Consider the following 17,135-nt stretch of genomic DNA (forward strand, 5'->3'; position numbering starts at 1 on the left):
CTCTGAGGGCAGCTGTCCGTCAATTGTTAACCTGAGGTTAATCGCTTTAAAAACTGTTAATTAGGTGTTAAGTGGTACGGTTGTCCGACCAAATTAGCAGGCGTGACAGATTACCCAAGATAGAGGATTTTGTCAACTCAACCTCGATCCGCCAGGACTCAGTCTTCTGAGGACATTCTGGAGTCACTGCCTCAGCACATACTGCCTCATCTAGGCCAGGAGATTTCCCTGGTCAGGTCATACTGCCTCATCTAGGCCAGGAGATTTCCCTGGTCAGGTCATACGGCCTCATCTACGCCAGGAGATTTCCCTGGTCAGGTCATACTGCCTCATCTAGGCCAGGAGATCTCCCTGGTCAGGTCATACTGCCTCATCTAGGCCAGGAGATTTCCCTGGTCAGGTCATACTGCCTCATCTAGGCCAGGAGATTTACCTGGTCAGCTCATACTGCCTCATCTAGGCCAGGAGATTTCCCTGGTCAGGTCATACGGCCTCATCTAGGCCAGGAGATTTCCCTGGTCAGGTCATACGGCCTCATCTAGGCCAGGAGATCTCCCTGGTCAGGTCATACTGCCTCATCTAGGCCAGGAGATTTCCCTGGTCAGGTCATACTGCCTCATCTAGGCCAGGAGATTTCCCTGGTCAGCTCATACTGCCTCATCTAGGCCAGGAGATTTCCCTGGTCAGGTCATACGGCCTCATCTAGGCCAGGAGATTTCCCTGGTCAGGTCATACGGCCTCATCTAGGCCAGGAGATTTCCCTGGTCAGGTCATACGGCCTCATCTAGGCCAGGAGAATTTCCTGGTCAGGTCATAATATTGCCTCATCTAGGCCAGGAGAATTTCTTATTGTAGTCAGCTCACATGGTCAGGAAAAGTCCTGGCCCTAATATGGAATTCCGCAGTATTAGATGTCTCTGCTGTCCCTTTCCACTGATAGGGGGACATATTGGTCAACAATCCAGCCCGCAAGACCACTACAGTGCGAGTTCAATTGAATCCGGAGTATAAATCGATCATCAAAGCTTGGTGATAAATTGATCATCAGTTCTGTTTTCACAAGTCACTCAACAAGTTGACAAGGTGCCACATATCCTCTCCATCAGGATGTGTGCCCCCCCATTCATTTGATATCCAGGAAAATAGAGACCATCTTTATACAGAATGTCTTTGTTTTTGTGATTACAATCACACGTGTTGAAATTGACCATCCTTTATACAGAATGTCTTTGTTTTTGTGATTACAATAACGTGTTGAAGTTGACCATCCTTTAAACAGAACGTCTTTGTTTTTGTGATTACAATCACGTGTTGAAGTTGACCATCCTTTATACAGAATGTCTTTGTTTTTGTGATTACAATCACGTGTTTTAGTTGACCATCCTTTATACAGAACGTCTTTGTTTTTGTAATTACAATCACATGTTGACAGCCTTCATACAGAACATCTCCTCTCCAATGGATCACATGTGCTGCCAGGTTTTATCCAAGGAATGAAGGTGCTCCTTAGCCTTCATCCTCAGCGCTGCGATGCTGGAGCTACGTTCCACTTCCTCATGCATAGGGTAGTTATCATTGAAGCTAGGGTGACACTGGTAGGGAGGCGGAGCCATTGACTGCATGCTTTGCCTCCCTTGCATTCCTTGCACCATCCCCTGGTGCACCACACCATGTACTGGGGGGCTGTTGAGGAAGCTGTGGGAGTGGCTGGGGTAGGCAGGCTGAAGGTGAGGGCCCTGCCCTGGGGCCCTGTAGCCAGGGATAGTGTGCATGGGGGTGGCACTGGACATGGGCGAGGCCAGCCAGGGGTCCAGGGGTAATGGGTGGGACATGGGCCCCATGTTGGAGGGCATGGGCGACCGGTTGAAGGACAGCATGGGGGAGTCGTGGAGCTTCATGGAGATGGAGTCCATCTTCTCCTGACGTCTCCACTTAGCCCGACGGTTCTGGAACCATACCTGGACACGGACAGAGAAGATACAGTAATATTAGTCTACGGTAGTCTCCAAGGTAACATAATTACGCTTTAACTTGAAAAGGTATGCCAAACAAAGTTTAACAAACCATACAACTATACAGTGCCTTCAGAAAGTATTCATACATCTTGACTTATTCCACATTTTGTTGTGTGACAATACCACAAAATTAGGGAGAAAATAAAAATAAATAGATTTAAGTCAAAACTGTAACTCGGCCACTCGGAAACATTCATTGACTTCTTGGTGAGCAACTCCAGTGTAGATTGTAGGTTATTGTCCTGCCGAAAGGTGAATTCATCTCCCAGTGTCTGGTGGAAAGCAGACTCAACCAGGTTTTGCTCTAGGATTTTGCCTGTGCTTAGCTCCATTTCATTAATTTTTTTATCCTGAAAAACCTCCCTAGACCTTAACGATTACAAGTATACCCCAACTCTTTTCACTGTCGTTTAGGTTAGTATTGTGGAGTAACTACAATGTTGTTGATCCATCCTCAATTTTCTCCTATCACAGTCATTAAACTTTGTCACTGTTTTAAAGTCACTATTGGCCTCATGGTGAAATTCCTGAGCGGTTTCCTTCCTCTTCAGCAACTGAGTTAGAAAGGATGCCAGTATCTTTGTAGTGACTGGGTGTATAAATACATTTTAGATTTTTATTTTTAAATTAATTTGTAAACATTTCTAAAAACATAATTCCACTTTGACATTATGGGGTATTGTAGTTAGGCCAGTGGCAAAACATCTCAATTGTAACACAACAAAATGTGAAAAAAGTAAATGGGTGTGAATACTTTTTGAAGTCACTGTACGCACAATGACAGCTTTTAACAATACCCACAAAAAAAAGGTACAAACACAAATTTTGTGGAATAACTGTGCAGATGGAAACTTTGGTAAGGGAATTATTATGAAATATCCATCAGGTTTTTATGTGACAACTGTGATGGAAAAATTAATGTAGGTGCTTTTCTATTTCATTCATTTCTGTGTTCTGTTTGTGCTTTTCTAATAACCAATTTCTGTGTTCATGCGTGATTGAACAAACCCTCAATATCAGTATCTGCAATTTGGCAGTACGCCCAGACCCTTGTTTTGAGAATGAAAGATATCTCAGTTTCAAGGTCTCAGCTTAGAGAGAAGAAGCCTGGATGGCCACCGCAGCAGATGTAACTCTGGGTCTTCCTTTCCTGTGGCGGTCCTCATGAGAGCCAGTTTCATCATAGCGCTTGATGGCAGTAGTAGTAGTATTAGTATTAGTAGTAGTATTAGTAGTAGTAATAATAATAGTAGTAATAGTAGTGGTAGTAGTAACTTTAGTAGGGATAGTAGTAATAACTTTAGTAGTAGTAGTAGTAGTAGTAGTAACTTTAGCAGTAGTAGTAGTAGTAGTAGTAGTAACTTTAGTAGTAGTAGTAGTATTAGTAGTAGTAGTAACTTTAGTAGTAGTAGTAGTAGTAGTAACTTTAGTAGTAGTAGTGGTGACTTTAGGAGTAGTAGTAGTAGTAGTAGTAGTAGTAGTAACTTTAGTAGTAGTAGTAGTAGTAGTAGTAGTAGTAGTAGTAGTAGTAGTCATAGTAGTTGTAACTTTAGTAGTAGTAGTAGTAGTGGTAGCAGTAACTTTAGTAGTAGTAGTAACTTTAGTAGTAGTAGTAGTAGTAGTGGTAGTAGTACCTTTAGTAGTAGTAGTAGTAGTAGTAGTAGTAGTAGTAACTTTAGTAGTAGTAGTAGTAGTAGTGGTAGTAGTACCTTTAGTAGTAGTAGTAGTAGTAGTAGTGGTAGTAGTACCTTTAGTAGTAGTAGTAGTAGTAGTAGTAGTAACTTTAGTAGTAGTAGTAACTTTAGTAGTAGTAGTAACTTTAGTAGTAGTAGTAGTAGTAGTGGTAGTAGTACCTTTAGTAGTAGTAGTAGTAGTGGTAGTAGTACCTTTAGTAGTAGTAGTAGTAGTAGTAGTAGTAACTTTAGTAGTAGTAGTAGTGCTTTAGTAGTAGTAGTAGTGCCAGTGTTAATGCTAGTGCTTGCTGTTTGGGGTTTTAGGCTGGGTTTCTGTATAGCACTCTGTGACATCGGCTGATGTAAAAAGGGCTTTATTAATACATTTGATTGATTGATTGATTGATTGATTGATAGTATAGTGATAGTAGACAGCAGGAGGCTCCACACCTGGACAGTATTATTAATGTATTGTACTAGATAGGCAAAGGCAACAGTACATACAATATAATTAGTACTCGTTAATTGGTACTGGTAGTAGTAGTAGCCGGATGTGCCATACCTGTACGCGGACCTCTGGGAGGTTAACCTTCATGGCCAGCTCTTCTCTGCTGTAGACGTCGGGGTAGTGGGACTTCTCAAAGGCCCGCTCCAGCTCATGGAGTTGGTAGGTGGTGAAGGTGGTGCGGTTACGGCGGTGCTTCTTCTTGGGGTGGTCTTCCTCTGGGGGCTCAGGTGACTTCCCCCTGTCGGTGTCCAAACCCCTCTGGAGGTCCCCCAGGTCCCCATCACACGTATCACTGGAGAAAAGGCCTGACTCTGCAGGTAAACAGTAGAAGAGGATGTTTGTCATGAGCCTTTCTGTTAATCCGGCAGTGCCAGTTCTACTTACTGTACCAAACGTGAACATTCCATGTTTAAAGAAAGGCCTCTCTTTAACATGGTTAGAAAGGTGGACTATATGCTATTTTGTTTCCCTTTAGTGTAAATGGTGTAAGGTATTGAATATACAGTGTATTTCAGCACTAGCATGCTACTTAAGATATACCGTTGAAGTTGGAAGTTTACATACACCTTAACCAAATAAATTTTAACTCAGTTTTTCACAATTCCTGACATTTAATCCTAGTAAAGGTTAGGATCACCACTTTATTTTAAGAATGTGAAATGTCAGAATAATAGTAGAGAGAATGATTTATTTAATATTTTATTTCTTTCATCACATTCCCAGTGGGTCAGAAGTTTACATACACTCACATAGTATTTGGTAGCATTGCCTTTAAATTGTTTAACTTGGGTCAAACATTTTGGGTAGCCTTCCACAAGCTTCCCACAATAAGTTGGGTGAATTTTAGCCCATTCCTCCTGACAGAGCTGGTGTAACTGAGTCAGGTTTGTAGGCCTCCTTGCTCGCACACGCTTTTTCAGTTCTGCCCACATATTTTTTGTACGATTGAGGTCAGGGCTTTGTGATGGCCACTCCAATACCTTGACTTTGTTGTCCTTAAGCCATTTTGCCACAACTTTGGAAGTATGCTTGGGGTCATTGTCCATTTGGAAGACCCATTTGCGACCAAGCTTTATCTTCCTGACTGATGTCTTGAGATGTTGCCTCAATATATCCACACAATTTTCCTACCTCATGATGCCATCTAATTTGTGAAGTGCACCAGTCCCTCCTGCAGCAAAGCACCCCCACAACATGATGCTGCCACCCCCGTTCTTCACGGTTGGGCTGGTGTTCTTCGGCTTGCAAGCATCCCCCTTTTTCCTCCAAACATAACAATGGTCATTATGGCCAAACAGTTATATTTTTGTTTCATCAGACCAGAGGACATTTCTCCCAAAAGTACGATCTTTGTCCCCATGTGCAGTTGCCAACCGTAGTCTGGCTTTTTTATGGCGGTTTTGGAGCAGTGGCTTCTTCCTTGCTGAGCGGCCTTTTAGGTTATGTCGATTTAAGGACTCGTTTTACTGTGGATATAGATACTTTTGTAACTGTTTCCTCCAGCATCTTCACAATGTCCTTTGCTGTTGTTCTGTGATTGATTTGCCCTTTTCGCACAAAAGTACATTCATTTTTAGGAGACAGAACGCGTCTCCTTCCTGAGCGGTATCACAGCTGCATGGTCCCATGGTGTTTATACTTGCGTACTATTGTTTGTACAGATGAACGTGGTACCTTCAGACATTTGGAAATTGTTCCCAAGGATGAACCAGACTTGTGGAGGTCTACAATTGTTTTATGAGGCCTTGGCTGATTTCTTTTGATTTTCCCATGATGTGAAGCAAAGAGGCGCTTAGTTTGAAGGTAGGCCTTGAAATATATCCACAGGTACACCTCCAATTGACTCAACTGATGTCAATTAGTCTATCAGAAACTTCTAAAGCCATGACATCATTTTCTGGAATTTTCCAAGCTGTTTAAAGGCACAGTCAACTTAGTGTATGTAAACTTCTGACCAACTGGAATTGTGATACAGTGAATTATAAGTGAAATAATTTGTCTGTAAACAATTGTTGGAAAAAATACTGGTGTCATGCACAAAGTAGATGTCCTAACCGACTTGCCATAACTATAGTTTGTTTACAATAAATGTGTGGAGCGGTTGTAAAACAAGTTTTAATGACTCCAACCTAAGTGTATGTAAACTTTCGACTTCAACTGTATATTGCAACAGAGCCTAAAGGCAATGCAAGCTGCAGGCCTCTTCTCTCTCGGCCGGTGATGTCATATTGTCTTCACTGCATTCCTCAGGCCCAGTAATCCCATGCGGACAGATGCCACCTGTTAAACCCGAGTGTCCCCGTGTGCCCTAGGCTGGCCAGTTCTAATCTACACAAAGACTTTACTTGGCTTCTCCACTCACCCAAGTACCAGATCTAATTTTGTAAGAAAACAGGATGAGGTTGAAGCCCCACTTCACATGGTTGACGGATGGTAGATCCCATCAGAGTTTGTTAATTCATTAATCCAAATCAATTGAGGCTCAATTGAGATTATCATCAGATCATTGGCTCGGTAACAAGCGTGCGAAGGAGGCAGCAGAAGTGGTTTCCTTAATTCACTATGATGTAATGATCATGTGATAGATAATTGTTATGTCATGCCAGTATTGTTCTGGGAGAAATACTCAGTACAACAAGTATAAAAGTAGCTAGAAATGTCAAGTCCAGCATTGTGGTTGTACTGTAGTGTTCTAGTCTCTGAATCTTTGCCAAAAATAAGAACCTGAGCATAGTGTGCTTTCAACTATCCCAGCCTTTCCTCCTGGATGAGGTTACCACAGTGTGCTTTCAACTGTCCCTGCCTTTCCTCCTGGATGAGGTTACCACAGTGTGCTTTCAACTGTCCCTGCCTTTCCTCCTGGATGAGGTTACCACAGTGTGCTTTCAACTGTCCCTGCCTTTCCTCCTGGATGAGGTTACCACAGTGTGCTTTCAACTGTCCCTGCCTTTCCTCCTGGATGAGGTTACCACAGTGTGCTTTCAACTGTCCCGGCCTTTCCTCCTGGATGAGGTTACCACAGTGTGCTTTCAACTATCCCTGCCTTTCCTCCTGGATGAGGTTACCACAGTGTGCTTTCAACTGTCCCTGCCTTTCCTCCTGGATGAGGTTACCACAGTGTGCTTTCAACTGTCCCTGCCTTTCCTCCTGGATGAGGTTACCACAGTGTGCTTTCAACTATCCCTGCCTTTCCTCCTGGATGAGGTTACCACAGTGTGCTTTCAACTATCCCTGCCTTTCCTCCTGGATGAGGTTACCACAGTGTGCTTTCAACTGTCCCTGCCTTTCCTCCTGGATGAGGTTACCACAGTGTGCTTTCAACTATCCCGTGCCTTTCCTCCTGGATGAGGTTACCACAGTGTGCTTTCAACTGTCCCTGCCTTTCCTCCTGGATGAGGTTACCACAGTGTGCTTTCAACTGTCCCTGCCTTTCCTCCTGGATGAGGTTACCACAGTGTGCTTTCAACTGTCCCTGGACTATGCCTTTCCTCCTGGTTGAGGTTATCTAAGCAAACATTATGACTACTCCTTCGACTGGAGAAAAGGGAAAGTCTTTACTGGTCCAACTATTGTTTTCCAATCTGTGACCAACATATATTCCCCATTCCCCATTACCCCCCCCCCCCCCCCCATGTCATTGTCCTTGTGCTATTATAGTTCGTCTCTCGTGGCACGTCAGATATCACATCATTATCACATCAATATCACATCATTATCACATCAATATCACATCATTATCACATCAATATCACATCATTATTACATAAATATCACATCATTATCACGTCAATATCACATCAGTATCACATCAACGAAAATTGACATAAGTCTCTGAATATGTGACTTAAATGATGTAATAAATGCAGTCAATCAATTAAAACCAGCGTACTGACCCTGGAAGTCAGAGTGCTGTGTGCTGTCCCCCAGGCTGGCCAGCTGTCCGTAGGGGTCTGACTTGACCTGCTTCCCCTGGTGGTCCTCCAGGCCCTCAGGGGCCACATTATGGGCCCCCACGTCCCCCACAGGGGTCAGCAGAGGGTCCTGGTCCTTACTGAAGCCCAAGATCACATCGATGCTGTGGACCCGGCCTCCTCCGCTAGACCCCCCTCCCTTCAGCATGTCATGGTAGTTGTCTGGTGACAGGCAGCCGTCGTCAACCATTCCCAAGGTATCCATTGACAAATGCATCCAGAGGAACTCTTCCTACTGCTGAGGGGCTACCCTCAGATATAGTTGGACACGTGACAGACAGACAGACAGCAGTACAGGTTGTCATTTGTCACATAGGGATTATATCAAGAGAGAGCAAGCCAGAGCAGAATTGGAGATCGTGTCCTTGGATTTCCTGTCAGTCTGCAAAACAGAGTTTGGAGAGTTAGACATGTTGGTATCATCGTCACCCTACTTGCTGAACTGACAGTTTGGTTGTGAATTTGCATATATGCCTCTGCATATTCATATGCCACTTGTTAATATTGTGCATATGCAATGATATAATGGTTAGAATGTTACTTCAGTAACAAGCCCTTTAATTGGAAAACTGTGGACATTTTTCTTTGATTTGCATAATTCACATCTGAAATTCCTGGCCATTCTTCATTCTTTATGATCCATGCACGACTGAAAGAAAACAAACCTGAACTTTTTTCTGTATTGTTTTCATGCAAAAGTTATTTTTCAGCAGAATATTTTTACTTAAGGGTCAAAATCTGACTCATGCATCAGTAAAGAATTGTGTTTTTTTAAATGAAAAAGCATATATTGATATATGTAATTTATTTAAATAAATATGTTTAAAAACAACACACATTTTCTGGTTAGTTAATAAAAAAGTATGATCTGAAATTATGAACAGGTGTTTATTTTATTTTATTTTTTTAACAAGGCAAGTCAGTTAAGAACAGATTCTTATTTTACAATGACGGTCCATCCCAGCCAAACCCTCCCCCAACCAGACGACGCTGGGCCAATTGTGCGCCGCCCTATGAGACTCCTGAACACGGACGGTTGTGATATTGCCCAGAATCGAACCAGGGTCTGTAGCAATTCCTCTATCACTGAGATGCAGTGCCTTAGACCTCTGTGCCACTCGGGCTATAATCATATGTTATAGCTAGCTACATTTATCGGCAAAACGGATATAAAATTAGATGGTACAATACATTATATTTTATATTTTGGTCTATGAATAAATATGATAGTTAATTCCACCCCCAAAATGTATTTGACAGTTTTTAAAGATTGTAGGACAAGCAATTTTTTATTTAACTAGGCAAGTCAGTTAAGAACAAATTCTTATTTACAATGACGTTCTAGGAACAGTGGGTTAACTGCCTTGTTCAGTGGCAGAATGACAGATTTTTACCTTGTCAGCTCTGGGATTCAATCTAGCGAACCTTTCAGTTTACTGGCCTAACGCTCTAACCACTAGGCTACCTGCCGCTCCACGACATATGCATTCAGATAAAGTAATCCTTATGAAATTGGAAAAACATTACGGCAATTAAATAAAATTAAGAAATATCTTAACAATAATGGTATCTTCAACAACAAGTAGTTGTAACCAAGTAGTAATACTACTATCAAGTCAAAATAAACAGCAATATCACCAGCGACATTTATAAATGTACTTACCTCTATACAGGTAGCTTAGTTATAGTACACGCATCCTCTTCCAGTGCTTAGCCGTGAGTTGTGGTTCCTCTGTCTGACAAGTTGCAAAATGACAGCGGATGGGAGTTCCGTTAGCTGTGTACCTGCTCCTCCCAACCTCCCCGGATAAAGTCCTTCAAAGTCTTCAACGATAACTACTAAGTAGGAACGCTCAATGGAGTTCCTCCCCTCTGGCTATACCCGCTGTCTGTTTCACTGTTCAGTAGATACTGAGGGAAACCAAAGTATTTAAGAGGTTTATTAATTGGAATCCTTCCCCTTTAAGAATGATTGGCAGTTGTTTTCTGGTCAAGTAATTGCTGCAAAATGTGGCCTGTATTCAGACCACAGAGGGAGGCCTCGGCTAATGAAGGCTTTGACAAAACTTTCTTTCAGAAAATCTATTGTTTAAAAGATAATGGTTCTTGTAATCCCTTCATTACACACAATATATGAGAGAATATACAGAGATGTAGTATGCTTTGGCTGGACACAAACTGGCCTGTACAGGAAAGACATGAAGCAAATGTATTCTAATAAACCCTTGTTTTAGCGCTTGTGGATTGTGAAAAGAAAGCTAGGATATAAGAGAAATGAACAATGACTATGTATACATGTGTATTTATAAATGTATATTTCCTTGAAAATGATTATACTCTGAGTACGGCCCGTGTCATGTAAACACTATATAAATATATCATTTTTAAAGGAACCTGGAATAAATTAAGTCAAAGGTTAGCTTTTTCAACTTAAAAATAAATACACCATTGATGTAAAATGTTAAGCTTTAAAAGCTTAAAACAATGTATGGAAAATTGTGTTACCTAGAGTTATTAGCTCACTTAGCACGACATAAGTCAGTGTTAAGTTAACATCAGTAATGAACTTAATTATCTTAAGTTCATGGCACCAAAGTAACATTATACATGTATAAGAAACATGACACCTCTCTATCACTTCTCACACTCTATTCCGAGGGTAGGCTCTTGATTTTGGCACAGCTTTTCTGAACCCTGATATGGCTTGCTTCCATTATGGTTTCTATAAATTGGCTTTATTCTGCTGTAGCCAGGCTGGTTTGTTTGAACATGACCAGGATAGAGTTGCTCAGCCCTTGTTTTGAGTACTTGTGAATTTTGAAAAGAATGTTAGAATATAAGAGAAATGAGCAATGCCTGCTTGCATTTACTTCCACACTAATAATTATATATTATATCGAATACGGCAATACTCTGACTAAGGCAAGAGTAATTTAAACAACATTTTGTTGCTTTTTTATACAGTACCAGTCAAAAGTTTGAACACACCTACTCATTCAAGGGTGTTTCTTTATTTTTTTACTATTTTCTACAATGTAGAATAATAGTCAAGACATCAGAACTATGAAATAACACATATGGAATCATGTAGTAACCAAAAAATATATTTCACATGTGAGATTCTTCAAAGTAGCCACCCTTTGCCTTATTGTACGCATATGTACATAGTTATATTTAAAAAAAAACAGAGTTACTTTGCTAATGTAACATGTGAAGTTGTATGAGCTTGTATTTTATTGTATGGAATATTATTACCTAGCTTTGTTAGCTAAATTTCCTGAGTTGAGACGAAATAAGTCAGTGTTAAGTTAGCATCATTAGGTTATATTTAGCATCAGTAACTTGTATTTGGGATCATAACTATGTAAGTAAATAGCAATGTAAATACTAGCTATGTGTGTAAGCAAATAACAGTTCATATATTTTAATAACAATACATATATTTTAATTACAATGTATATACTTATCTTGACCACCAATGCCGTCCCAACACAGTCAGGTGGCATGTAATAATGTAATTTCACCATAGTAACCCACTTTTGGCCTCCCAGCCCTGGTACCTTGTCAAAGGTGGAATGGGCTGGACCTTTATTGCTCCTAAGGCCTATCTCCTTCTGGCCCCGGCTATGAGTTTCCCTGCAGCCAGCTGGCTGGCCTAAGGCTGAGGAAGCTAAGTGTCACAAAGATCAACCCTCACCTTAATGAGCCTAAGGACTTCACCAGAGATTTGCTCTTATGTCATCTATCCAAATATATGTTTAAGACGTTCAAAACAGAACATCCAGCATGGAGAAACACACAGGATCATGTGAAATGTGTATCCCTATGCCTGACCACTGCAATTTCATGTTTTGGTAAAGAAAGGTATATTTCTGACAACTCTCCTGATGCTGTATGTTTACGGTTGATCTCAAACCCTAAACCTCAACTAAATCTTGCAATAAATAATGTGGAAATTGAGCAAGTTGAGGTGTCTAAACTGCTTGGAGTGTAAGTTTCTGGGTGTAGCTGGTGCAGAGGAGTCAGGTGCAGGACAGCAGAGATGAGTAACACAATGAACTTTACTCAAAATTTCCAAATACATGGAAGTAATACCAAGCCCACAAACATCGGACCGAACATACAAAAAACAATCACTCACAAAAACCATGGGGAAAACAGAGGGTTAAATAATGAACATGTAATTGGGGAATTGAAACCAGGTGTGTAAAACAAAGACAAAACAAATGGAAAATTAAAAGTGGATCGGCGATGGCTAGAAGGCCGGTGACGTCGACTGCCGAACGCCGCCCGAACAAGAAGAGGGACCGACTTCGGGGGAAGTCGTGACATGGAGTAGTCCTGGATTTTAAACGGCCATGGTCAAAACAGTAGCTAAGATGGGGAGAAGTCGTGACAGTACCCCCCGCTGACACGCAGCTCCAGCAGCACGTTGACACCAACCTCGGGGACGACCCGGAGGACGAGGCGCAGGGCGATCCGGATGGAGACGGTGGAAATCCCGCAGCAACGAAGGGTCCAAAACGTCCTCCACCGGCACCCAGCATCTCTCCTCCGGACCGTACCCCTCCCACTCCACGAGGTACTGACAGCCCCTCGCCCGACGCCTCGGGTCCAGTATGGCTCGAACAGCATACGCCGGGGCCCCCTCGATGTCCAGAGGGACCTCCCGCAACTCAGACTCCTGGAGTGGACCAGCCACCACCGGCCTGAGGAGAGACACATGGAACGAGGGGTTAATACGGTAATCTGGGGGAAGTTGTAACCTGTAGCAAACCTCGTTCAGTCTCCTCAGGACTTTGAATGGCCCCACAAAACGCGGGCCCAGCTTTCGGCAGGGCAGGTGGAGGGGCAGGTGGAGGGTCGAGAGCCAGACCCGGGCACCGGGGCCTCACTGCGGTGGCGATCGGCGCTCACCTTCTGACGTCTCACGGCCCGTTGCAGGTGCACATGAGCGGCGTCCCAGGTCTCCTCCGAGCGCTTAAACCATTCGTCCACCGCAGGAGCCTCGATCCGGCTCTGATGCCAAGGTTCCAGAACCGGCTGATACCCCAGTACGCACTGGAAGGGGGAGAGGTTAGTGGAGGAGTCGCGGAGCAAGTTTTGGGCCATCTCTGCCCAGGGGATGAACGCCGCCCACTCCCCCGGCCGGTCCTGGCAATAAGACCGCAGAAACCTACCCACATCCTGGTTTACTCTCTCCACCTGCCCGTTACTCTCGGGGTGAAAGCCCGGCTGACCGAGACCCGCAGACGTTCCATGAACGCCCTCCAGACCCTTGACGTGAACTGGGGACCTCGATCAGACACGATATCCTCAGGCACCCCGTAGTGCCAGAAGACGTGTGTAAACAGGGCCTCCGCAATCTGTAGGGCTGTAGGGAGACCGGGCAAAGGAAGGAGACGGCAGGACTTAGAGAACCAATCCACAACGACCAGGATCGTGGTGTTACCCTGTGAGGGAGGAAGATCCGCGGGGAAATCCACCGATAGGTGCGACCACGGCCGTTGTGGAACGGGTAACGGCTGTAACTTCCCTCTGGGCAAGTGCCTAGGGGCCTAGCACTGGGCGCACAACTAGCAGGAGGAAACATAAATCCTCACGTCCTTGGCCAAGGTGGACCACCAGTACCTCCCACAAAGACAGCGCACCGTCCGACCAATGCCAGGATGACCAGAGGAGGGTGACGTGTGGCCCAATAGACCAAATGGTCGCGGACAGCAGATGGAACGTACAGACGCCCAGCTGGACACTGGGAGGGAGTGGGCTCTGTAGGTAACGCCCGCTCGATGTCCGCGTCCAGCTCCCACACCACCGGTGCCACCAGGCAAGAGGCCGGAAGTATGGGAGTGTGATTCATGGACCGCTCCTGTGTCATACATCTGGGACAGTGCGTCTGCCTTAGCGTTCTGGAAGCCTGGTCTGTAGGACAGGGTGAAAACAAAATGTTTAAAGAACATGGCCCACCTTGCCTGGCGAGGGTTCAGTCTCCTTGCCGCCCGGATGTACTCCAGTTTGCGGTGGTCAGTCCAGATGAGAAAAGGGTGTTTAGCCCCCTCAAGCCAATGTCTCCACGCCTTCAGAGCCTTGACAACAGCCAACAGCTCCCGGCCCCCCACATCATAGTTTTGCTCCGCCAGGCTGAGCTTCTTCGAAAGAATGCACAGGGGCGGAGCTTTGGTGGCGTACCCAAGCGCTATGAACGCCAAAGAGGGATCCGGATGAGCCAGCATGGGAGCCGAGGTAAACAGAGCCTTCAGGTGACCAAAAGCCCTGTCCGCCTCAGCCGACCACTGCAGTCGCACCGGTCCCCCCTTCAGCAGTAAGGTAATGTGAGCCGCTACCTGACCAAAGCCCCGGATAAACCTCCGGTAGTAGTTGGCAAACCCTAGAAACCGCTGCACTTCCTTTACCGTGGTGGGAGTCGGCCAATTATGCACGGCTGAAATGCGATCACTCTCCGTCTCCACCCCTGAAGTGGAAATGCGGTACCCTAGGAAGGAGACGGACTGTTGGAAGAACAGACATTTCTCAGCCTTGACGTACAGGTCAAGTTCCAACAGTCAACCAAGCACCCTGCGCACCAGGGACACATGCACGACGTGTGTAGCGAAGTATATCAGAATGTCATTGATATACACCACTACACCCAGCCCATGCAGGTCCCAGAAAATCTCGTCTACAAATGCTTGGAAGACTGATGGAGCATTCATCAACACGTACGGCATGACAAGGTACTCATAGTGCCCTGAGGTGGTACTAAATGACGTCTTCCACTCGTCCCCCTCGCGGATACACACCAGGTTGTAAGCTCTCTTGAGATCCAGTTTTGTGAAGAAGCGCGCCCCGTGCATTGACTCTATCGCACTGGCTATGAGAGCAGCGGGTAGCTGTACCTCACAGTGATTTGGTTGATACCCCGATAATGCACGGGCGCAGACCTCCATCCTTCTTCTTCACTAAAAAGAAACTCAAGGAGGCAGGTGAAGTGGAGGACCGAATGTACCCCTGCCCCAGGGATTCGGAGACATATGTTTCCATAGTCGCCGTCTCCTCCTGTGACAGGTGATACACGTGACTCCTTGAAAGTGCTACGTCTACGAGGAGATTTATCGCACAATCCCCCCGTCGATGAGGTGTTGATTGAGTCGTCTTTTTCTTACAGAAGGCGAGAGCCAAATCAGCACATTCAGAGCATGGTGGAGATCTGGTCTGGACTTTCCACCGTAGTAGCACCGATGGAAACCCGTAAACACCTCCCCGAGCACTTTCGTGACCACCCCTTGAGAGCCCTCTGTTGCCACGAAATAGTGGGGTCATGACAGGCCAACCAGGGTAGGCCCAGCACCACGGGAAATGCAGGAGAATCAATAAGGATAAAACAAATTCTCTCCTTGTGACCCTCCTGCGTAACCATGCCCAGTGGAGCAGTGGCCTCCTTAATTAGCCCTGACCCTAATGGTTGACTATCTAGGGCATGCACGGTGAAGGACATATCAACAGGAACAATGGGGATCCCTAAATTATGGGCAAATGCTCTGTCAATAAAATTCCCAGCTGCGCCTGAATCTACGAGCGCCTTATGCTGGGAATGCGGGGAAAACTGAAAATTGATAAACAAAAACATGTGAGCAACAGGGGGCTCTGAGTGAGCCTGGTGCCGACTCACCTGGGGTGACACGAGAGTGACCTGCCTGCCGCCTCGACTCCCAGAAGAACCTTCCCTGCACCGACCAGCAGTGTGCCCTCTGCGGCCACAGATGGTACAGGGAACGGCCCCTCCTCCGGTCGCCCTAAGCGCAGCACATCCCAGCTCCATGGGCGTCGGAGCGGAGGTGCTGGGGGATGGAACTGACAGGCCCTGATCCGGACGTCCGCGGGTAGCCAGCAGGTTATCCAGCCAGATGGACAGGTCCACCAGCTGGTCAAACGTAAGAGTGGTGTCCCTGCAGCCCAACTCCCGACGGACGTCCTCGCACAGACTGCACCGGTAGTGATCGATCAGGGCCCGGTCGTTCCATCCCGAGCTGGCGGCCAGGTTCCGGAAGTCCAAGGCAAACTCCTGTGCGCTCCTCGTCCCCTGCCTCAAGTGGAACAGACGTTCGGGCAGTTTTCGACCACCCGCCTGAGGGTAGAGCGGCGGGTGAACGCCGCGCAATTGTCCGACACCGCTTCTCCTTCCCCCCATACGGCGTTGGCCCACTCCAGGGCTCTCCCTGAGAGACAGGAGACGAGGGCGGACATGCTCTCACGTCCCGACGGAGCCGGGTGGACGGTCGCCAGGTAGAGTTCCAGCTGTAGTAGGAACCCCTGGCAACCGGCAGCCGTCCCATCATACTCCCTCGGGAGCGAGCCGAATCCCCCTGGGACCGGGTGAAGGAGGGGTGAACGGTGGTGCCTGTTGTAGTGGTGCTGGTGGAGGCGCTGGCAGAACTCCTCCTCTCTCCCATCGGTCCATCGCCTGCAGCACGCGATCCATGGCGGTGCCGAGATGTTGCAACATGGTCGCATGCTGCTGGACACACTCCTCGACCGCCAAAGGGGGTTGTCTGCTCCTGCTGACTCCATTTTTGGGTGAGTGATTCTGTAAGGTTCTGGGTGTAGCTGGTGCAGAGGAGTCAGGCGCAGGACAGCAGAGATGAGTAACACAATGAACTTTACTCAAAATGTCCAAATACATGGAAGTAATACCAAGCTCACAAACATCGGACCGAACTTACAAAAAAACAATCACTCACAAAAACCATGGGGAAAACAGAGGGTTAAATAATGAACATGTAATTGGGGAATTGAAACCAGGTGTGTAAAACAAAGACAAAACAAATGGAAAATGAAAAGTGGATCGGCGATGGCTAGAAGGCCGGTGACGTCGACCGCCGAACACCGTCCGAACAAGAAGAGGGACCTACTTTGGCGGAAGTTGTGACATGGAGTAGCCCTGGATTTTAAACTGTCATGGTCAAAACAG

General features: G+C 45.6%; 1 protein-coding gene across 1 annotated transcript; it reads right to left on the minus strand.

Moving 5' to 3' along the window:
• Positions 1 to 606: 606 nt before the first annotated feature.
• LOC139550169 (retinal homeobox protein Rx1-like) lies at positions 607 to 10,051 on the minus strand. The gene is made up of 4 exons (XM_071360858.1): positions 9,831 to 10,051; positions 8,090 to 8,549; positions 4,251 to 4,507; positions 607 to 1,958 (listed from the first exon to the last, which is right to left on the minus strand). Exons 2-4 carry the CDS (start codon positions 8,382 to 8,384, stop codon positions 1,464 to 1,466), a joined length of 1,047 nt encoding a protein of 348 aa, XP_071216959.1. The 5' UTR covers positions 8,385 to 8,549; positions 9,831 to 10,051; the 3' UTR covers positions 607 to 1,463.
• Between the last annotated feature and the right edge of the window lie 7,084 nt (positions 10,052 to 17,135).

Source organism: Salvelinus alpinus, chromosome 23 (assembly GCF_045679555.1).
Source record: "Salvelinus alpinus chromosome 23, SLU_Salpinus.1, whole genome shotgun sequence".
Taxonomy (NCBI): Eukaryota; Metazoa; Chordata; class Actinopteri; order Salmoniformes; family Salmonidae; genus Salvelinus; species Salvelinus alpinus.

Coding starts and splice junctions, on each gene's coding strand:
- LOC139550169 (XM_071360858.1), bottom strand. CDS start 8,384: ATGCATTTGTCAATGGATACCTTGGGAATGGTTGACGACGGCTGCCTG. Junction 4,508..8,089: donor ACAGCACTCTGACTTCCAGG/GTCAGTACGCTG, acceptor GTTTACCTGCAG/AGTCAGGCCTTTTCTCCAGT. Junction 1,959..4,250: donor TCCCAGAGGTCCGCGTACAG/GTATGGCACATC, acceptor GTCCGTGTCCAG/GTATGGTTCCAGAACCGTCG.